The sequence below is a fragment of the Aethalodelphis obliquidens genome, unplaced genomic scaffold (genome assembly GCF_003676395.1).
Source record: "Aethalodelphis obliquidens isolate GAN/ISIS:26980383/991018 unplaced genomic scaffold, ASM367639v1 scaffold2, whole genome shotgun sequence".
Classification (NCBI taxonomy): Eukaryota; Metazoa; Chordata; class Mammalia; order Artiodactyla; family Delphinidae; genus Aethalodelphis; species Aethalodelphis obliquidens.
The window spans coordinates 62,714,744-62,734,654 of NW_020837946.1; the positions used below are offsets into that span (position 1 = coordinate 62,714,744).

At 41.6% G+C, this 19,911-nt stretch overlaps 1 protein-coding gene across 3 annotated transcripts in view; it reads left to right on the top strand.

Moving 5' to 3' along the window:
* Positions 1-19,911, top strand: part of ABCB11 (ATP binding cassette subfamily B member 11) — a 93,995-nt gene that overhangs the window by 63,153 nt on the left and 10,931 nt on the right. For all 3 annotated transcript variants that reach the window (XM_027129074.1, XM_027129084.1, XM_027129093.1), the window contains 5 exons: positions 8,103-8,267; positions 13,460-13,564; positions 13,652-13,813; positions 16,039-16,242; positions 17,733-17,974. In XM_027129074.1, the coding sequence (XP_026984875.1) occupies positions 8,103-8,267; positions 13,460-13,564; positions 13,652-13,813; positions 16,039-16,242; positions 17,733-17,974 (878 nt within the window). The remainder of the gene's footprint in view (positions 1-8,102; positions 8,268-13,459; positions 13,565-13,651; positions 13,814-16,038; positions 16,243-17,732; positions 17,975-19,911) is intronic.

Genomic DNA, 19,911 nt, shown 5'->3' on the forward strand with positions numbered 1-19,911 from the left:
TATGTAGTGTCCTTCTTTGTCTCTTGTAATAGTCTTTATTTTAAAGTCTATTTTTTCTGCTGTGAGAATTGCTACTCTAGCTTTCTTTTGATTTCCATTTGCATGGAATATCTTTCTCCATACCCTCACTTTCAGTCTGTATGTGTGCCTAGGCCTGAAGTGGGTCACTTGCAGACAGCATATATACAGGTCTTGTTTTTGTATCCATTCAGCCAATCTATGTCTTTTCGTTGGAGCATTTAATCCATTGACATTTAAGGTAATTATCGATATGTATGTTCCTATTCCCATTTTCTTAATTGTTTTGGGTTTGTTATTGTAGGTCTTTTCCTTGTCTTGTGTTCCCTGCCTAGAGAAGTTCCTTTAGCATTTGTTGTAAAGCTGGTTTGGTGGTGCTGAGTTCTCTTAGCTTTTGCTTGTCTGTAAAGGTTTTAATTTCTCCGTCGAATCTGAATGAAATCCTTGCTGGGTAGAGTTATCTTGGTTTAGGTTTTTCTCCTTCATCACTTTAAATATGTCCTGCCAGTCCCTTCTGGCTTGCAGAGTTTCTGCTGAAAGATCAGCTGTTCACCTTATGGGGATTCCCTTGTGTGTTATTTGTTGTTTTTCCCTTGTTGCTTTTAACATTTGTTACTCGTATTTAATTTTTGATAGTTTGATTAATATATGTCTTTGCATGTTTCTCCTTGCATTTATCCTGTATGGGACTCTCTGTGCTTCCTGCACTTGATTAACTATTTCCTTTCCCATATTGGGGAAGTTTTCAACTCTAATCTCTTCAAATATTTTCTCAGCCCCTTTCTTTTTCTCTTCTTCTTCTGGGACCCCTATAATTCGAATGTTGGTGCGTTAAATGTTGTCCCAGAGGTCTCTGAGACTGTCCTCAGTTCTTTTCATTCTTTTCTCTTTATTCTGCTCTGCAGTAGTTATTTCCGCTATTTTATCTTCCAGGTCACTTATCCATTCTTCTACCTCAGTTATTCTGCTATTGATCCCATCTAGAGTATTTTTACTTTCATTTATTGTGTTGTTCATCGTTGTTTGTTTCATCTTTAGTTCTTCTAGGTCCTTGTTAAATGTTTCTTGCATTTTGCCCATTCTATTTCCAAGATTTTAGATCATCTTTACTATCATTATTCTGAATTCTTTTTCAGGTAGACTGCCTATTTCCTCTTCATTTCTTAGGTCTGGTGGCATTTTGCCTTGCTCCTTCATCCGCTGTGTGTTTCTCTGTCTTCTCATTTTGCTTAACTTACTGTGTTTGGGTTCACCTTTTCGCAGGCTGCATGTTTGTAGTTCCCGTTGTTTTTGGTGTCTGCCCCCAGTGGCTAAGGTTGGTTCAGTGGGTTGTGTAGACTTCTTGGTGGAGCGGACTAGTGCCTATGTTCTGGTGGATGAGGCTGGATCTTGTCTTTCTGGTGGGCAGGTCCACGTCTGGTGGTGTGTTTTGGGGTGTCTGTGGACTTATTATGGTTTTAGGCAGCCTCTGTGCTAATGGGTGGGGTTGTGTTCCTGTCTTGCTAGTTGTTTGGCATAGGGTGTCCAGCACTGTAGCTTGCTGGTCATTGAGTGGAGCTGGGTCTTGGCGTTGAGATGGAGATCTCTGGGAGATTTTCGCCATTTGATATTACATGGAACTGGGAGGTCTCTTGTGGACCAGTGTCCTGAACATGGCTCTCCCACCTCTGAGGCACAGCCCTGACGCCTGGCTGGAGCACCAAGACCCTTTCCTCCACATGGCTCAGAATAAAGGGAGAAGAAAAAGAAAGAAAGAAAGAAAGAAAGAAGAAGATAAAATAAAGTAAAGTAAGATAAAGTTATTAAAATAAAAAATAATTATTAAGAAAAATTTTTAAGTGATTAAAAAAAAAATCGGACAGACAGAACCCTAGGACAAATGGTAAAAGCAAAGCTATAAAGACAAAATCACACACAGAAGCATACACATACACACTCACAAAAAGAGAAAAAGGTAAAAAAAAAATATATATATAGTTGCTCCCAAAGTCCACCTCCTCAATATGGGATGATTCGTTGTCTATTCATGTGTTCTACAGATGGAGGGTACATCAAGTTGATTGTGGAGATTTAATCTGCTGCCCCTGAGGCTGCTGGGAGAGATTTCCCTTTCTCTTCTTTGTTCGCACAGCTCCCAGGATTCAGCTTTGGATTTGGCCCCGCCTCTGTGTGTAGGTCGCCAGAGGGCGTCTGTTCTTCGCTCAGACAGGACGAGGTTAAAGGAGCAGCTGATTTGGGGGCTCTAGGTCACTCAGGCCGGGGGTAGGGAGGGGCACGGATGCGGAGCGAGCCTGCAGCAGCAGAGGCCGGCATGACGTTGCACCAGCCTGAGGTGCGCTGTGCGTTCTCCCAGGGAAGTTGTCCCTGGATCATGGGACCCTGGCAGTGGCGGGCTGCACAGGCTCCCCGGAAGGGGAGGTGTGGAGAGTGACCTGTGCTCGCACACAGGCTTCTTGGTGGCAGCAGCAGCAGCTTTAGCGTCTCATGCCCGTCTCTGGGGTCCACACTGATAGCCGTGGCTCGCGCCAGTCTCTGGAGCTCATTTAAGCAGCACTCTTAATCCCCTCTCCTTGCGCACCAGGAAACAAAGAGGCAAGAAAAAGTCTCTTGCCTCTTAGGCAGGTCCAGACTTTTCCCCAGACTCCCTCCCGTCTAGCAGTGGCGCACTAGCCCCTTCAGGCTGTGTTTACGCAGCCAACCCCAGTCCTCTCCCGGCGCTGCGACCGAAGCCCGAGCCTCAGCTCCCAGCCCCGCCTGCCCCGGCGGGTGAGCAGACAAGCCTCTCGGGCTGGTGAGTGCCAGTCGGCACCGATCCTCTGTGCGGGAATCTCACCACTTTGCCCTCCACACCCCTGTTGCTGTGCTTTCCTCCGCGGCTCTGAAGCTTCTTCCCCGCTCCGCCACCCGCAGTCTCTGCCCGCGAAGGGGCTTCCTAGTGTGTGGAAACCTTTCCTCCTTCACGGCTCCCTCCCACTGGTGCAGATCCCGCCCCTATTCTTTTGTCCTACCCAGGTACCTGGGGAGTTTCTTGCCTTTTGGTAGATCTGAGGTCTTCTACCAGCGTTCAGTAGGTGTTCTGTAGGAATTGTTCCACATGTAGATGTATTTCTGATGTATTTGTGGGGAGGAAGGTGATTTCTGCATCTTACTCTTCTGCCATCTTGAAGCTTCTTCATTTGGTCTTTGTTGCTGTGCACGGGCTTTCTCTAGCTGCGGGAAGCAGGGGCTACTCTTCGTTGTGGTGCTCGGGCTTCTCATTGCAGTGGCTTCTCTTGTTGCGGAGCATGGGCTCTAGGCACGCGGGCTTCAGTAGTTGTGGCACGTGGGCTCAGTAGTTGTGGCACGTGGGCTATAGAGCGCAGGCTCACTAGTTGTGGCACACAGGCTTAGTTGCTCCGCAGCATGTGGGATCTTCCCGGACCAGAACTCGAACCCGTGTCCCCTGCATTAGCAGGCAGATTCTTAACCACTGTGCCACCAGGGAAGTCCCAATAATATTCAATTTTTGCATTTTAATTTTTTCCCCCTATTTCTGGGTAAATACTCGACAATAAAAGCAAGAGCGTTAGGAAGGAAGGAAAAGAAAATTCAATTTTGTTGTTTTTGTTGAAGCTGGTAGATGGCTCAGCATTGTTACAGAGAACAATCAGATTTCCTGGAGGTCTGAAGATCATGTTCCCAGAGTTCTCATGAGGCAGGGAAAACTCCGAAAGGAGATATTTAAATAAATGGAAACCTAAATCAAATATAGAGATTAGTTTTAGAGAAACAAAAATGTTCCATAACCCAGTGTAATTTTATTAAGTTGACACTCTGATTTCTCTCTCTAGTTAAGGAAGGAAAAGGAAGAAAGGAAGAAAGTGACAGGAACACCAATACGATTTTGCTAAAGCTTGAAGCGAATAAAGGTCTTATGCTTATATTAATACTGCTCATTTGTAGGATAATTATATTAGAATCTTTTTGATTTAAAAATTAAGTATCTTTTAAAAGTAAACAACAGAATCAGGGTTAATAAAATTTAATCCTGTTTGGTTAAAGTATGGACTTTCTCATCCAAGTACATTTTAAAGTTTTTTAATAGTTAACTAAATTCTGTAAGATTAAGCACTGGCAAAATTTTTTTTTTTTTCTTATTTTGATGAAGAAGCTCTAAACTGACCTTCTGTTAATTGGGAGATGTTCTACCTTCTGTGGCAGTGCAAAAGTTTTACTTATATAAAGGAGTTATCTCCACCTTGTGGTCTCTTAGACTTTTGACTCCAAAAACTTCAGGAAATGGTTTTAAACGTCTGTCCTTCCAAACTCTAAGTGGGGTGTCTGACCCAACATCTCATAGTTAGCTGGTGACAGAGCCATGACTACAGCCTGTTTTCTCTTCTTCTCCAAGCTATACTCTTGGCTCTCATAAATGGAGTCAGATCTTAGTTACAATGCTGACAACATTAAGAGTAGGATTAGGGGAAACCTGCAGGCTAGAGGTTCCAGTCTCTGATATCTAGGCATCTCTTTTAGGGAAACTAAAAAGGTAGAATATATAGGAGATTGAGTCAAGGTCAAATATTAGAAATCCATAGCTTCATCACAGCTAATTTGGAGAGAGGGTTTAGGCAATGGTTGAGAGATAGGGCAGAGGATCTATAAAAATGACTATCAGTTTTTGGTTATTTGGAGAGTCCCTGCTTCTTGGTCATAGTTACCATTTACTATCATCATATCTTAAAGTCGTTATCGAGGCAGGAGACCCCTATGGATTGGCATGACAAAGTCAATGTAACAAAGTATAGAAATCGGGACATAAGATTTAAGTAGGAAGTTATATTTTCACCTGACCTGCACAAGGAGATGGAAGGAAGGAAGCTGGGAAAAGCTCACTGTCTAGCATTGTACCATCTACATTGTAAGTGAGTGATCACTGTTTTTTAAATAAATGTTTTGTTGCATGTATGCGCCACGGGCATAAAAGCTTCATTCATTCTTTCATCCAATAAACACTGATTGCACACCTATCACGTGCCAGGTATTGTGTTAGGGATGTAAAGATGAACAAGAGCCACTGTCCTTTTCCCTGCACTGGAGCTGCTAGCAGGATCCTTCATGACATATGATAAATAAATGAGCACTGTGCAACTTGACATTGACACAATAGAGGCAGGAATCCTGCAGTGAGGAGGCATATATAAACTTTTATAATTGTATCTCTCTGTGAGTTACTGGTTTGCTATATATATATATATATATATATATATATATAAAATCTTTAGCTTTTTTTAGATGAGTAAATTCGTCTTTAGCTTTGCAAAATCCCAGAGGTAAAAACCCTTCTGTACATAGCGACTTTAATTTTCTTTTATTCTTCTACTGTCTTTTAGCAATATTAAATAAAAGTCAATCAAAAGTCAATTACTCAGGGACAGATTTCCTATTTTTTGCATCATTCAGTCTTAATAGCCTCATCTTTTTGGGGGTTGGGGCATAGTTTCCTTTAAAGTCAAATTTTTAATGAAAGGGGAAAAAAGAAAGTTATTCAAATTAATTAAATTTTGCTTCCTGTTAGCCTATCTTGGAATGTTAACTACTGGACAAAAGGTACTTCATACTGCTTTTAGATGTCTTTGGTTTTGTTGTTAAGGTTTAGGGATACCTTCAGATATCAGAAGACCAGGGAGATTTGTATCATGTCAGACTGTGGGTGGACCATCCTGTGGGACAGTGGTTCCAGGAAATATTGGAGTTTAATGTCCCTAGATGGTATAGCACAGCTGTCACTTTCAAAACGTTCAAACATATCACCCCAAACATTTAGTTCTGGAAGGAGTTTTGGAGATTGTGTACTGCTGAGGACCTCAAAAAATGGGCTTTGTCATCAGAATTACCTGCGGAGTATTTTTTAAAACACAAATTCACACTTAGGCTTCCTAAAATAGAATTTCTGTTGATGGGACCCAGGTGTCTGTAATTTTAATCTTCGACCCACATGAGTCTGGTAAGCATCCAGAACTGGACACCAACCACTGTTTAGAACTGTAAAGGGTCTGATATTTTGCTCTATTGCAGGCTATAGCCTGACCCAATTTCATGGATGCTGGCAGAATACACAAGAGCTCTGCGTCGGAGACAAACGACCTTTTACTCAGAGCACAAGCAGGAGCCAGAGTAGAGCATTTGCACTAGTTCCCCAGCCCAACCCCACTTCCCGTTAAGTTGATGCAGAGAGCCAGATGATACCAGCAAATGAACGGGGAGAGGAATCCTGGGCTTGAGGAACCTGATGTTTTTATAATGGGCAATAAGCACATCTGTCCTTTTCTTGGGATGGAGACACTACCTCTGTCCTCCAAGGCTATTTGCTGTACAAATATCCTTGAAGAGATAGCCTGAACAAAGGAAGTCAATGCCTCTTTTCGCAAGATGTGGAGAATCATGAGAGACCCATAGAGAACTGTCTTCCCCATGCAACTTTCCTTTTGAGGAGGAGGTAACTGAGCCTCAGAGAGTTAAAGAACTCAGTGATACATTCCATTAGTGGCCATATGAGGCGCATCCAAGAACCCCATTCTTTCTACACCTGTTTCCCTCATGCTTTCCCAGCCACCTGTCTTCCTCTCTGCATTGATTTCCTAGAGTTTAGTAAGATGTCAGAGATGAAATCATTGAAGGATTTGCTGCATGAGTGAGTAGTAATGACAAGTGCAACTGTTGAGGGCAGGCCAAGAGAGAACTTGAGACGGAGGCATTGACAAATCTATCACCAGCTGAGCTGCCTTCGTCCATCCTATTTGGCTTGCAACTAGAATGAGAGGGACACCAGCCTTTTATTTCAATTGACTTGGTAATGTAGACTTTGACTTTGGAAGCAAAAGGATAGTATTTGAAGTTCCTTGCTGCCTTCTGTTCCTGGCATTCAGCTCCCTAAGGGGTAAATGCGTATTAATGAAAGAGAGCACTAATAGTTTTGTAGTCAATTTGCTGTAGACGTTTTTAGTATATTTTAATAGAAAAAGTAAAAAATAAACCAATACAGATCTATATATGTCACCTAAAAGCCTTTCTCAAACAAAGTGGGCAATAAATTTAACAGATTATTGAATAATGGGTCTAAAGACCAAGCACTGAACAATATCTATAACAAGGAAAAATGATGGTAAAAACGATGATGTTCTGAATATATTTGCCTTTAAGAGGATAAAAATTTGCTAGCTCTGACACTTTAATGGCAACTAAAGAAATTGGAGGGGCTTCCCTGGTGGCGCAGTGGTTGAGAGTCCGCCTGCCGATGCAGGAGACACGGGTTCGTGTCCTGGTCCAGGATGATCCCACATGCCGCGGAGCGGCTGGGCCCGTGAGCCATGGCCCCTGAGCCTGCACGTACGGAGCCTGTGTCCGCAACGGGAGAGACCACAGCAGTGAGAGGCCCGCGTACCGGAAAAAAAAAAAAAAAAAGAAATTGGAATAGGGAAATTTTGAAATAGTTTTTACTCCTTGTGAAGAAAATGCAGAATTTAGAAATCCAAATTGATTACCATTTACTTCTGGGCATTAATTAAGGAAAACCTTAGAGAAAACATGCAATTGATAACCGTCGACACCACTTAATACATTTTTTAAATTATTTTGCCTTGTTTAGATACACTGGCCTGCCTTAGAGCTTTAGCCAGTTACAAGATTTTAGAGCTTTGACATTTATGAAGGACATATCTTGAAAATTTCACAAGTCCTCAAATATGTAAATACCACTATAGCACAAAAACTTTTTAAAATTGGGGGGTTATTTTTCTTACAGATCCAACATATTTATTACTCCCCAAGAGTTAATACCTATGCAATTGTGAAATGAGAACTACGAGCTCACCTTCAGATGAGCAGACACTCTAAGATCGATCCCATCCAAGTCACAGCATGGTGGCAAGCAATTCAGAAAGATTTTTCACAAAATAACGAATCACTTCGTCTCATAGATCTTTAACGCCACTCATAACCAATCAAACCATGACTCAAATCTGTGAATGCCAAAGGGTCTGCTGTATAACAAAAGAGTCTATGCAGAAATTTAGATGATTAATATAACTCCCTCTTCCCTCAAGGACAAGAACATTCCTGTGGAAGAAGAAATTGAACCTGCCCCAGTTAGGAGGATTCTGAAAGTTAATGCTCCAGAATGGCCCTACATGCTGGTAGGGGCTGTGGGCGCAGCTGTCAATGGGACAGTCACACCCTTCTATGCCTTCTTCTTCAGCCAGATTCTTGGGGTAAGCAAACAGCTGGACCAGCTTTATTCTCCTCCTGCCTTTGGTTTGTCTATCAGTGGATATTGTCGTTTTTGATAGGTTGGCTCTTTGTTGTAATGGACTTAGCTCTTTTTTATTTTTAAGCTTTTTTTTTAGCTCTTTTTTCTCATCTCTGAAGGATTAAAAATGTCTCGAGTCTCCATCACACAGGAGGCAAGAAGGTGAAGCGGTATTTCATTTGGGCTGGCAGCACCCTCCAACAGGCATCGTGTCTGTAAAAAAAACAGCACTATGGCTGAAATTTAGTGTCCAAAGAGGGCAGTTTACCTATATGCAAACCAAATCAGAATGCAAAGCAGGTTGGTTGAATAATACAAAAGGATTGGGGGGCTATTTTGATCTTGCTGAACAGCTGAGGTGCAAAGTTTGACTTGTAATGGCAGGTGTTCATGCATGTTGTATTATGCTCTTCTCTTCCGCTGGTTGCACCATTGAAATGGGGAGGTGGGGAGAAAACAGGAAAAGGAAGAGAGAAGTAAAATAAGGCATGGATAAAGGATAAGCTTATTTCAGTTTCTCTCCTCCTAGGAATTTTGATATTCTCCATCTGACTTCATTGTTATAATACAATAATAATAATGACTACAAACAATAATTAGGCGCTATCTAAGAACTTGGTATACAATAGTTCACTAAACTTTTCTAATAACCACCTGTGGTAGGTATCCTTATTGTTCCCATTTGACAAAGGAGCAAACCAAGGCGTAAAGAACTTAGGGGAGTGAGTGGTGGATCTGGGATTTAAATCCAGGCAGTGAGACTGCAGAGCCAAGTTCCAATAAAACCTTATCATTGCAAAATTAGTTCTCAATAATGCTATCACATTTTCTTAGTTGAAATTTACACACACACAAATCCTGTGAGATCAACAAGGTGGCAAACCTAGAATCTAGAGAACTGTAACAACTTGTTCAAGGTGACACAGGGTCACATTGGGTGATGGGACCAGGACTAGCACCAGCTTTTCTGAAGGATTTGTGAGAGTCCTAAGTTTTAGTTTCCTCCTCTGCTGTTCTTTCTCTCTTACGGTCTCTCTGGCAGAGTTCCTGACCAGAAGTTAAGTCCCCTCAGGCATGAGGTGTATAGAAAGACTTGTATAGTCCACAAGCAAGATCAAATCAATCCTATAGGGATTCCCTGGTGGCACAGTGGTTGAGAGTCCGCCTGCCGATGCGGGGGACGTGGGTTCGTGCCCCAGTCCGGGAAGATCCCACATGCCGCGGAGCGGCTGGGCCCGTGAGCCATGGCCGCTGAGCCTGCGCATCCAGAGCCTGTGCTCTGTAACGGGAGAGGCCACAACAGTGAGAGGCCCGCATACCGCCAAAAAAAAAAATCAATCCTATAGGGATGGCCTCAGCCACGGCTTCAATGTTCACACTGCCCCCTTGTGTTAAGTGAGGAAATCATCAGAAAGGTAGGAAATTGGAAACACAGGGGCCAACTCTGGTGAACTGAATTTCTGGTTATGCTGAAAATATTTTAATAATTAATTTATATTCATTAATATCTAGTAAATACCATACCCTAAACATAATAGAAATGTTCTTTTATTCACTCAATAGGTATTTGTTGGTTATCTCCCCTAGATTAGGGACTTGGGAACACAGTGTCAGTCAGGGTGCCTTCCCTAATGCAGTTTCCAGTCTATGAGGAAGACAGACATTAAACCAAAAAATCCACTCATCAGGGCTTCCCTGGTGGTGCAGTGGTTGGGAGTCCACCTGCCAATGCAGGGGATATGGGTTTGTGCCCCGGTCCGAGAAGATCCCACATGTCGTGGAGCGGCTGGGCCCATAAGCCGTGGCCGCTGAGCCTGCGCGTCTGGAGCCTGTGCTCTGCAATGGGAGAGGCCACAACAGTGAGAGGCCTGCATACCGCAAAAAAAAAAAATCCACTCATCATTCATCAAATATTTACACATCACTTACTGTTTTCCAGACACTGTTGCTGGTATTAGGAGGAGCAGGAAAACCAGAGCCCTCCTGCTCTCATAAAGCTGACATTCTACCAGGGACAGGCTCTGGAAATGCATTCCACTGAGCAGTGATGCAAATGTAGAGCGTGTAGGGGGTGGCACTGAATCTGTTAAGACCCAAGACTATGCCCTAGATGTTCACTTTTAAAATAATTCCAGGATGCCAACTTCTTTGCTGATCATCTCTTTCTCTCTTATAAATGCAGAGTATGGAATGCATTCACTCAACTTCACCCAAACCCTGTGTATGAACTGCTTTGGGAAGAGTCCTGGGTTCCCTGCCAGGAGACTTTTTTTCTGCCCTGGGGTCACATCATGCCACTTCTCTGGGTCTCAGTTTCCTTAACTGAGGAAGGATTGGCAAAGATGATCTGTAAGATAACTTCCAGCTCTAGTGGTCTATGAAATGACCAAGTCAAAAAAAATTTGATGATCCAGTTATAACCCCTGCCCTTGGTTATTGGTGGTGAGAATATTCTCTGTGTTTCTTCTGGTCACAACCAGAAAATCCTAGCCTGAGCAATTCAGCTTTTCACTTAAGGACCGAAGGATCAGAGTAGCAGGATCTAGTTGGTGAAATCCAAAATCTGCTCATCGTTAAGGCTCTCACAGGGTTACATTTGCTAAGAGGATAAAGCTTTACTATTTTTCTTCTTTGATAAAGAAGGTTGTTTTTGTGTGCCTCTTAGCATAATTATCACATATTCATCAGTGGGTTCATGATGCTTTCTTTCATCTTGTAGGGTATAATCATGAGTCAGATAATAGTCTGGTTTTAATTGCACTGTTTTCATTCTGACATATCTAAAGGGCACAATATTCACAGTTGGTACTGAGACCACAGTTTGGAACGAGGACCCAGCAAATGACTGGGCGTTAGGGGCCTGGTTGCTAATCTAGCGAAGCCTCAATGTACACGTAAAGCATAATTTCTCTGGTGCACTTTCCCTGGGTTTATTTGACTTGGAAAAGGTGCCAAGTGTTCCAAGCACTGCAGTTTGGACATAGCGTGCTGGGGAAAAGCATGAACGCTGGAGTCAGCCAGCCCTGGGCTTGCCGCAGGTCTCTGCTCTGTGCTGTCTGCATGCATCTGGGCAAGTGGTTTCCCCTTGATGAGTCTTAGCTTCCTTATCTATAATATAGGGTGAGAAAATCTACCTCACTGGGTTGTTTTAAGAATCCTAATTTAAGGAAATCCTCATTTAAGTTAAAGTAGGTTAAGTAACACATTTGCATCTGGTAAATAGCAAGAGTCTAGAGAATGTTCATTTTCTCCTTAAACAAACTTACCTTTACAAAATGATGTAGATGTGTGCTTGAACTACAGCTAGTCTAAAAACAGAGGAACCGGGGGATGGGCAGCCCTTTGGGTTGCATTTCAGTAAGAATGTACAAAGAACTCATGCAGTAGAATTTGTTAGCGGGGGTGGGGGTGGGTGGGGAGGTTACAGACAGCTGATGCCCAATCTTGAATTTAATATTAGCCAAACATTCTTTTTTAACCCTGAGAAGACGGGTAATATCAAGAGCCAAGAGAGCGTGCCCAGAAGAAAACCACTGCACTGGAATCTGGAAACCAGGCATTTCCTTATCTAATAATAACCACCAGCTAAATGAACTTGGACAAAGGACTCGATCTTGTGGGCTTTAGTTTCCCATCTATAAAATAAGAGTTAAACTGGCTAACATGCAGTACGATAGTCCATGATTATAATAGGTGACCTTAGAGAGGAATGAGAATTGTGGCATCACCGTGTGGGGTTTGTGGGGATTTGTATAGTGATTTTTAAAACCAAACTGAAATATATCTTTAAGTCCTTGTGTTTGTAAACTGTAAAGTAAACTTACATGAGTTATTCCATGGTGGGGTGAATGACTGTGGCATCTTTTGAACCCACTTCATTCATTAAGAATGAATGTATTCTTTATTGCTAAGAACCATAACGGGCCCAAAAACTCTGTCCTAGAAAGAGTACATCTCATTAATTTAGAACCCCTCCCCCTACTTTGGAATTTGTGATCATTTCAACGGGTTACTTCTGCTTTACAAAAAAGGATTTGTTAATGGAGTAGTCTGCATTGTTTGCAGGAGATTTATTTGGCATATAGCAGGCATTCGGTAAATATTTGTTGAATAAATGGTTTCCTTTGAGCAGCTGCTTTCTGGCATTGTTCTAGTTACTCAAATCAATGCAGAGCAATAAGTAAGGATTTATTGTGCAGCTCTCTAATAAATAGCTTTTCTGAACTCTCACAGTTACCTCACTTAGCCTGAATTAGGAGGGTTTTGATGCACCTAAGATCTATTTCACTGTAGGGGCCGATGTCATTAGAATATGCAGCTATTCTTTCCATTTTCTTATTGCAACAGCGTGGGTCCCAGTCAGTTACTTGAGCATGTGCCTGTAAGTTCAGAATATACTTATGAGTATAGTTTACCACTTATTATAGACTGAAAAAAAACCCCACTCATAATTTCCATAGTTTTTTGAGGGGAATGTTTTCAGCTTCTAGTGATTTAGAAGCAACAATTTCAGCCTCTGATGGATGGAAGCTTTTCTGTCCTAAGACAATTCCAGTCAATGCCTTGATAGCTAGTTGCTTTTTTGTGTGTGTGCCAGCTGCTTTTATAATGATGCTATTATTTGTATATATATATAAGTAATCTATAAAACTAATAATAGGTGAGGTACCTGAGTGTGAAAGCCATCTTTATTATTGGGGAAAGACATAGGTCATATTACTTTGAGTTTTGTCCCAGAATAATATTCTCAGATTCTCAAGTAACTTCCCCACTTCTTTCCTTCCTCCTTTCCTTCTTCTTTTCTTCCTTCCTTTCTTTTTTTCCTTGCCTTATTATGTAAAGAATTTGAGGCATTTCATCATATTTTTCATCTGTATCAAAGAAAAGCCAGTAAAATTGCCTACATCAGGCAAAGAAACGAGACAAAAATTCTGTCAGTCATAACCACTGGGTTTCGTTCACCAGCCTTCCTTCCCCACAGAGAATTAAGTGCACATGTTCATAGTTAACTTTGGTTTAACACTAGTATGTTTAAAGTGAACTGGTTTTTAACCCAAAGCCTAAGAGAAATTTCTCTTAAACATATTTGAATTGATTTCTTTTGCTATTGTTTGTTAATACTAAAGTTACTTCCTTGCTTACTGTCTTGCAAAGATTTTTTCAATTCCTGATAAAGAAGAACAAAGGTCACAGATCCATGGTGTGTGCCTGTTTTTTGTAGCAATAGGCTGTGTATCTTTTTGCACTCAATTTCTGCAGGTAAGGAATTTTATTTTTCAGTAAGCGATTTAGTTATTTTCCCCCTTTTCCTGTTAAAATATCACTAAAGACTCCTTTATGTTTCAGGGATATGCTTTTGCTAAATCCGGGGAACTCCTCACAAAAAGGCTACGTAAATTGGGTTTCAGAGCAATGTTAGGGCAAGACATTGGCTGGTTTGATGACCTCAGAAATAGCCCTGGAGCACTGACAACAAGGCTTGCTACAGATGCTTCTCAAGTTCAAGGGGTAAGCCGTGGTGGAAACCAGGCACGCAGTAACCGGAGTAGACTTTCTTTCCTTTATGTATTCCAATAATCACGTAATTCCAATAACCACGTACATATTTCCTATAAAACAGGAACTCAAGGGAGGATACCCCAGAGCTACACTTTTGCCCATTTCCAAAGTTGACAAACAGCAGCTAAAGCATACTGTCTCCTAGGTAATGCCCAGAATCAGTGTTATGGCATGAATCAAAATCTGTCAGACTTTTGCATTTTCTGAGTCTAGCAATTGAGAAGAACTTTCCCTCCTTTCTCAGATCGGTTTTTTTTTTAGGCCCAGAGGCTCAGATTCCACAAGACTTAATGGCACCCCTAGAGGGTGTGTGTGTGGAAAAAAGCCTCCTTCCACAGGGGCCTGGCTTGTAAGTTAGTCTTAGGAAAAGAAGCTGTTCTAAGCAGCCCAGCCGGGAACCTGAGGGAAAGACGGGAGATGATTGCTATCTAGAATCCTGACACATTCCAAGGGCTGTCTTTTCTGACTAAGGGAGACTAAGCTGTGGTTTCTAAACCCCAGAACCTGTAGCCTTGTTCAGGAGATTTAAACATGTGAACAAGATGAGGCAACACCTTTATAAAACCAGGCATTTGGGTTAAAGGGATGAGAGTTCACTTTGCCTCTCAACACCACTGCTCACTTGCCATGAAAATCAGAAAAAGAGGAAAAAGAAAAGTCATGGTTTGCCTGTGAGGCTCTTGGAAGAAAAAACTCACTGGATTGGTAGTGCTGTACTGTATATCTCGACTTCTACCAGTTCAACCAACAATATGAACCATGATATGGAGAATTTCAAAGCAACATGGAATCCTCTTTAGAGGAAAATCCCTGTAAATTTTTCATTTTGATCATTCTACGCTTTTTCTATTGTATAAATAGAAAATGTGTTTCCCACAGTCATTGGGTCACACCGTACATATTATTTTGTAATCTTTCTTTTTTCTCCTGAAACAATGTGATGTGAGCATATTTTGGTCCTTATATATCCTTCTACAATGAATTTTTAATGAATGCTTAATTCATCATTTTAATATATCATCATTTCTTAAAGAATTCCCCGTTTAGGTCCTCCCTCCCCACATAAGCAATTTATATCATTGTGCATCAAGCTTGTGGCATACCCTTGATTATTTTTTTAGTTCTCAAAATATAATCACTGGATCAAAATGTATAATCATTTTGAAAGGTTTTAATATACATTGTCTTACTGCTTAAAGTTTTTACTAATTTTACTCTCAACATTTGAGTATTCTAGTGTCTAGTTCACCTTATTCTTGACCTTAGATTAGATAAATAAGCCATAATCTCATCTCTTCTATTTTCGTAATCTTCAATCTGCAAGGAGCTTTTATAGGTTATTCATTATCACTAGAATTAATCTCACGCTGACTGGTCTAGCTCTGATACCCATGTAATGAGATTAGTCAATACATGAGCTCCCAAGAAGGTGTGAATAAGATGTACTTTTATTAATCCAGCCTTCAAGTGCATTGTGGGGGGGCTCTTTAATTAAAAGACCCTCCCTTTTTAAAGCATAGAACTACCATATGATCAGTAATTCCACTCCTAGGTACATATCCAAAAGAGTTGAAAGCAGTGACCAAACAGATACTTATATACCCATATTCATAGCACCATTATTCATTATGGCCAAAAGGTGAAAACAACCCAAGTTTTCATCAACAGATCAATGGATAAACAAAATATGGTATATACACACAATGGAATGTTATTCGGCTTTAAAATACATGAAATCCTGATACCTGCGGTAACATGGATGGATCTTGAAAATATTATGCTTGATAAAATAAGCTAGACACAGAGGGATAAATATTGTATGATTCCACTTATATGTGGTACCTAGAATCGGCAAAGTCATAGAGATAGAAAATAGAATAGAGGTTAACAGGCGCTGGCTGGGGAGAGGGAGGAAGGGATGTTAAATTGAATGGGTATAGTTTTTGTTAGGAATGATGAAAAAGTTTTGGGAATAAATGTGGTGATAGTTCCAATTTTGAAGGTATTTGATGCCACTGTCTTGTACATTTAGGAATGGCTAAAATGGTAAACATTGTTATGTATATTTCATCAAAATAATTTTTTAAAACCTATCTGTTTGCTACAAAATAGCTTTTTCATGATTTAGTTAGAGACTGTGTGTCTGAAATTGGTTGATCACGTTTGGTTTGCAGGCTGCCGGCTCTCAGATTGGGATGATGGTCAATTCCTTCACTAACATCACCGTGGCCATGATCATCGCCTTCTTCTTTAGCTGGAAGCTAAGCCTGGTCATAGTGTGCTTCTTCCCCTTCCTGGCTTTATCGGGAGCCATACAGACCAAAATGTTGATGGGATTTGCCACTCATGACAAGCAGGCTCTGGAGGTCGCAGGACAGGTAATCTCCCAGACCCACTTTTCAGACTGCTTATGGCTGAGTGGCTGTCAGACTGCTAAGAATGAGGGGTGCAAACAGACTTAAGGAAACTGTCAGCCTACAAACATTCATGGTTAGAAACTTCCCATTAGCCTTTTTCATATATGCCTCTGATGATATGAGATTGAGCAGGTGTGGAGAAATAGTGGGGAAAACACAGAGGGTTACATGTTCAGTTTCCTGTCAAACAGTTATTTTTTATACGTCCCAGTTAGGTGTAGTATTCTCCTTTGCAAGAGAGGATAGTTCACTTTCCTCTTTATTTGGTCTTTTCAGCTTAATGGTTTCTCCAGGTCATGCCAACCACACAGAGAGGAGTTACTATCTTTTTAATGGCACATGCTTTTAACTTTCACACTTCAGTGTCTGCCTGACTTGTGGCAAATGTCTTTCCCAAAGAGAACCATGAGATATACACAGTTTAGGTCTCGAATACGCTTAGGTTTTAGCTATGCACTTTTTTTTTTTTTTTTTTTGCGGTACGCGGGCCTCTCACTATTGTGGCCTCTCCGGTTGTGGAGCACAGGCTCCAGACACGCAGGCTCAGCGGCCATGGCTCACGGGCCCAGCCGCTCCGCGGCATGTGGGATCTTCCCGGACCGGGGCACGAACCCGCGTCCCCTGCATCGGCAGGCAGACTCTCAACCACTGTGCCACCAGGGAAGCCCAGCTATGCACTTTTAAGAGTATGTTCTAATTAAATCTGGTTATCAGAGGTAAATGAAGATATGGTGGCATGGACAGATATCAGGGATAAAGAATCATGCACACACACATATACACACCCTCACCTTTTAACAAATTTACTCTAAACTAGGTTTTTTCTCTTTAAAGAGGGAATGTGAACATCGCCCAAGTAGGCAGAAGCCAAAAGAATTTCGTATGCCGATGATAGGAAGTAGCCCACTTTTGTACCTTTTTTACGATAGGACCGTAATTCAGAAACAGTGGTTATTTACCTTAGAGTAGGGATTGAAACAAATACAAATTTGTAGTATAGACTAAAAGATAAACTTCATACTCAGTTTTAATCTATCTTATATAGTATTTGGTCATAATTTTTTAAGAAATAGAATCTAATATTTTAGGTTTCTATTATTAAACAATCTTTTTCTCTCAGACACATTTAAAGATACCATTTTGAACATTTCAAATGAATTCACAAAGATAGCCTTGTGTGCCGTTTTTCCCCCTCTTCTCTCTTCCTCAACAAGTAGAGGCAACAAAGCCATGTTAGGATCAAGTAGAACTTGTGTTGAACTGATAGAATGTCTCAGGGTCCAGTCAAATTGATCTCCAGCAACTTCTCTGTGTTCCCAGATGATGCCCCCATCTGTGCTGTATACTGCCTTCTGTCATTTGCACCAGATCTAATCCATGTAACGGTTGAAAATGTCATGAAAGCAGTTATCTCTGCTCTTTTATTTCTAAAACTCTTTTTCATTCTTCAGATTACAAACGAAGCCCTCAGTAATATTCGCACTGTGGCTGGGATTGGAAAGGAGAGGCAGTTTATAGAAGTGTTTGAGACTGAACTGGAGAAGCCATACAAGACAGCCATCCGAAAAGCAAATGTTTACGGATTCTGCTTTGGTTTTTCCCAGTGCATTGTGTTTGTTGCTAATTCTGCTTCCTACAGATATGGAGGTTACTTAATTCCCAATGAGGGGCTCCATTTCAGCTATGTGTTCAGGTGAGGACTACCTGGCCAGAGTCATAAAAGATCAGCACTCCAGGGAGGAATGGTCTGGTTCTATCCGTTAGCTTCTGCTGCTTAAACCATCCCAAACATGGTGTCTTAAACAGCTCAGATTAATATTTCTTAAAGATTCTGTGTGCTGTCAGGGTGGTTCTTCTGGACTGGGCTGACTCAGTCAGGCTTCTGAGTGCCCTTCTTTCTCCACATGGCCTCTTAGCAGCTGAGCTTGTTTTCTTCACATTGTGCTCTTGGAGTTCCAAGTGCAACAGAAGATTGCAAAACCCAACATGCAAGCACTTGCCAACTCTGCATGCATCACATTTTCTAATATCTTCTTTGGCCAAAGAAAGTCATACGACCAAGTCCAGATTCAGAGAAAAGAGGAACGGACCCCATCTTTTGATGAGAGGATCCGATAAGTGTTTCTCCTTTACTCTCACATGGCTATCACATGGCACTGACACCTGATGGCTGTCCTACAGTTCAGTTTATCCTGACACTATTTACCTGGAGATAGCGTTGGGTCCTCCCACAGGTTAAGGGCTCAGTCCTACAAGACTGCCCCTCCCCCAACCCTCCACACCAAAGCAAGTCCAGGTCATCACCTGTGCTTCTGACCAACAAGCTGTAGACCCAAGGTTCCCATGACCTCATCCTCAGCTTTGATTAATATGCTAGAGCGGCTCACAGAACTCAGAGGAACATGTACTTACTAGATTACCAGTTTATTACAAAAGGATACAACTCAGGAACAGCCAGATGGAAGGGATGCATAGAGTGTGGTATGTGGGAAGGGCTTGGAGTTTTCATACCCTCCCCAAGAATGCCACTCTCCTCAAATCTCCCCGTGTTCACCAGCCCAGAAGCTCTCTGCACCCTGTCTTTTGGGTTTTTATGGAGACTCCATCACGTAGACCTGACTAATTAAATCATTGACCATTGTCGATTGAACTCAACTCCAGCCTCTCCCCTCCCCTGAGGTTGGGGAAGGGACTGAAGTTTCACCCCTCTAATCGCATGGTTGGCTCTCCAGGCAACCAGGCCCCATCCTTAGGTTATCTAGAGTTTTTACCAAGGTCACTTCATTAACAAAAGACACCTCGGTCCTCTCAAAACTTGGGAAATTCCAAGGGTTTAGGAGTCTGTGCCAGGAACTGACAAAAGACCAATATAGTTTTCTTATCATAAGTCACAATATCGCAGAGGAATAAAAAAATCGTATTGCAAAAGGGTGTGTACAGAGTAATAGGACAAATTAAGCATTTTCACAATCTACCATACTGGTTAATGCTGAGAGAATCTAAAGTCCTTGAATAAGATGGTTCCTAGAACTACCTTATTTGAGCTCTACTTCTTGTGAAGAAGGCAGATGTCTAGCTGACTCTTCCTAGGTAGAGACAGCAAAGACTAGTCGGGGAATTTTGTTCTTTTGTTTATAGCTGGAGTCTGCTCTTCTAATAAGTTTAGCTTTGAGTCCGGTTTCTCACATTTCCAGACACCTAAATGTGTCAAGGTAGCAAGGGACTGGGTGCACATGCATATGGGTGTGGCGTGATGGGGCAGGGAACCTTGAAAAATGCGGGGGAGACGGTCTGAGAAAGCCTTGGAGGGCATTAGGAAAATCAGCCCTAAAAGAAATCTCTTCTCCAGCCACGAGTTCTGTCTGCTCGCCCTCTATCTTCTTCTAGAAATATAGAAGAAATTTTTTTCTCCTGCCCCACTATGCCCACCTCAACCAGGAAAGTCTCCTTTCTAAATTTTTGCATATGTAGAGCTACTAACCCCAAATCAGAAATCACAAACTCTTGACTTATTTAGTTTATGTAAAACTTTTGAAGAATTATTTGCCAACGTGTAAAAATTGGGACACTGCAGAAAGCTCCCAATTTCTGGCTTCTCTTTAAAAAATGAAAGATGACCTTCCATCATTT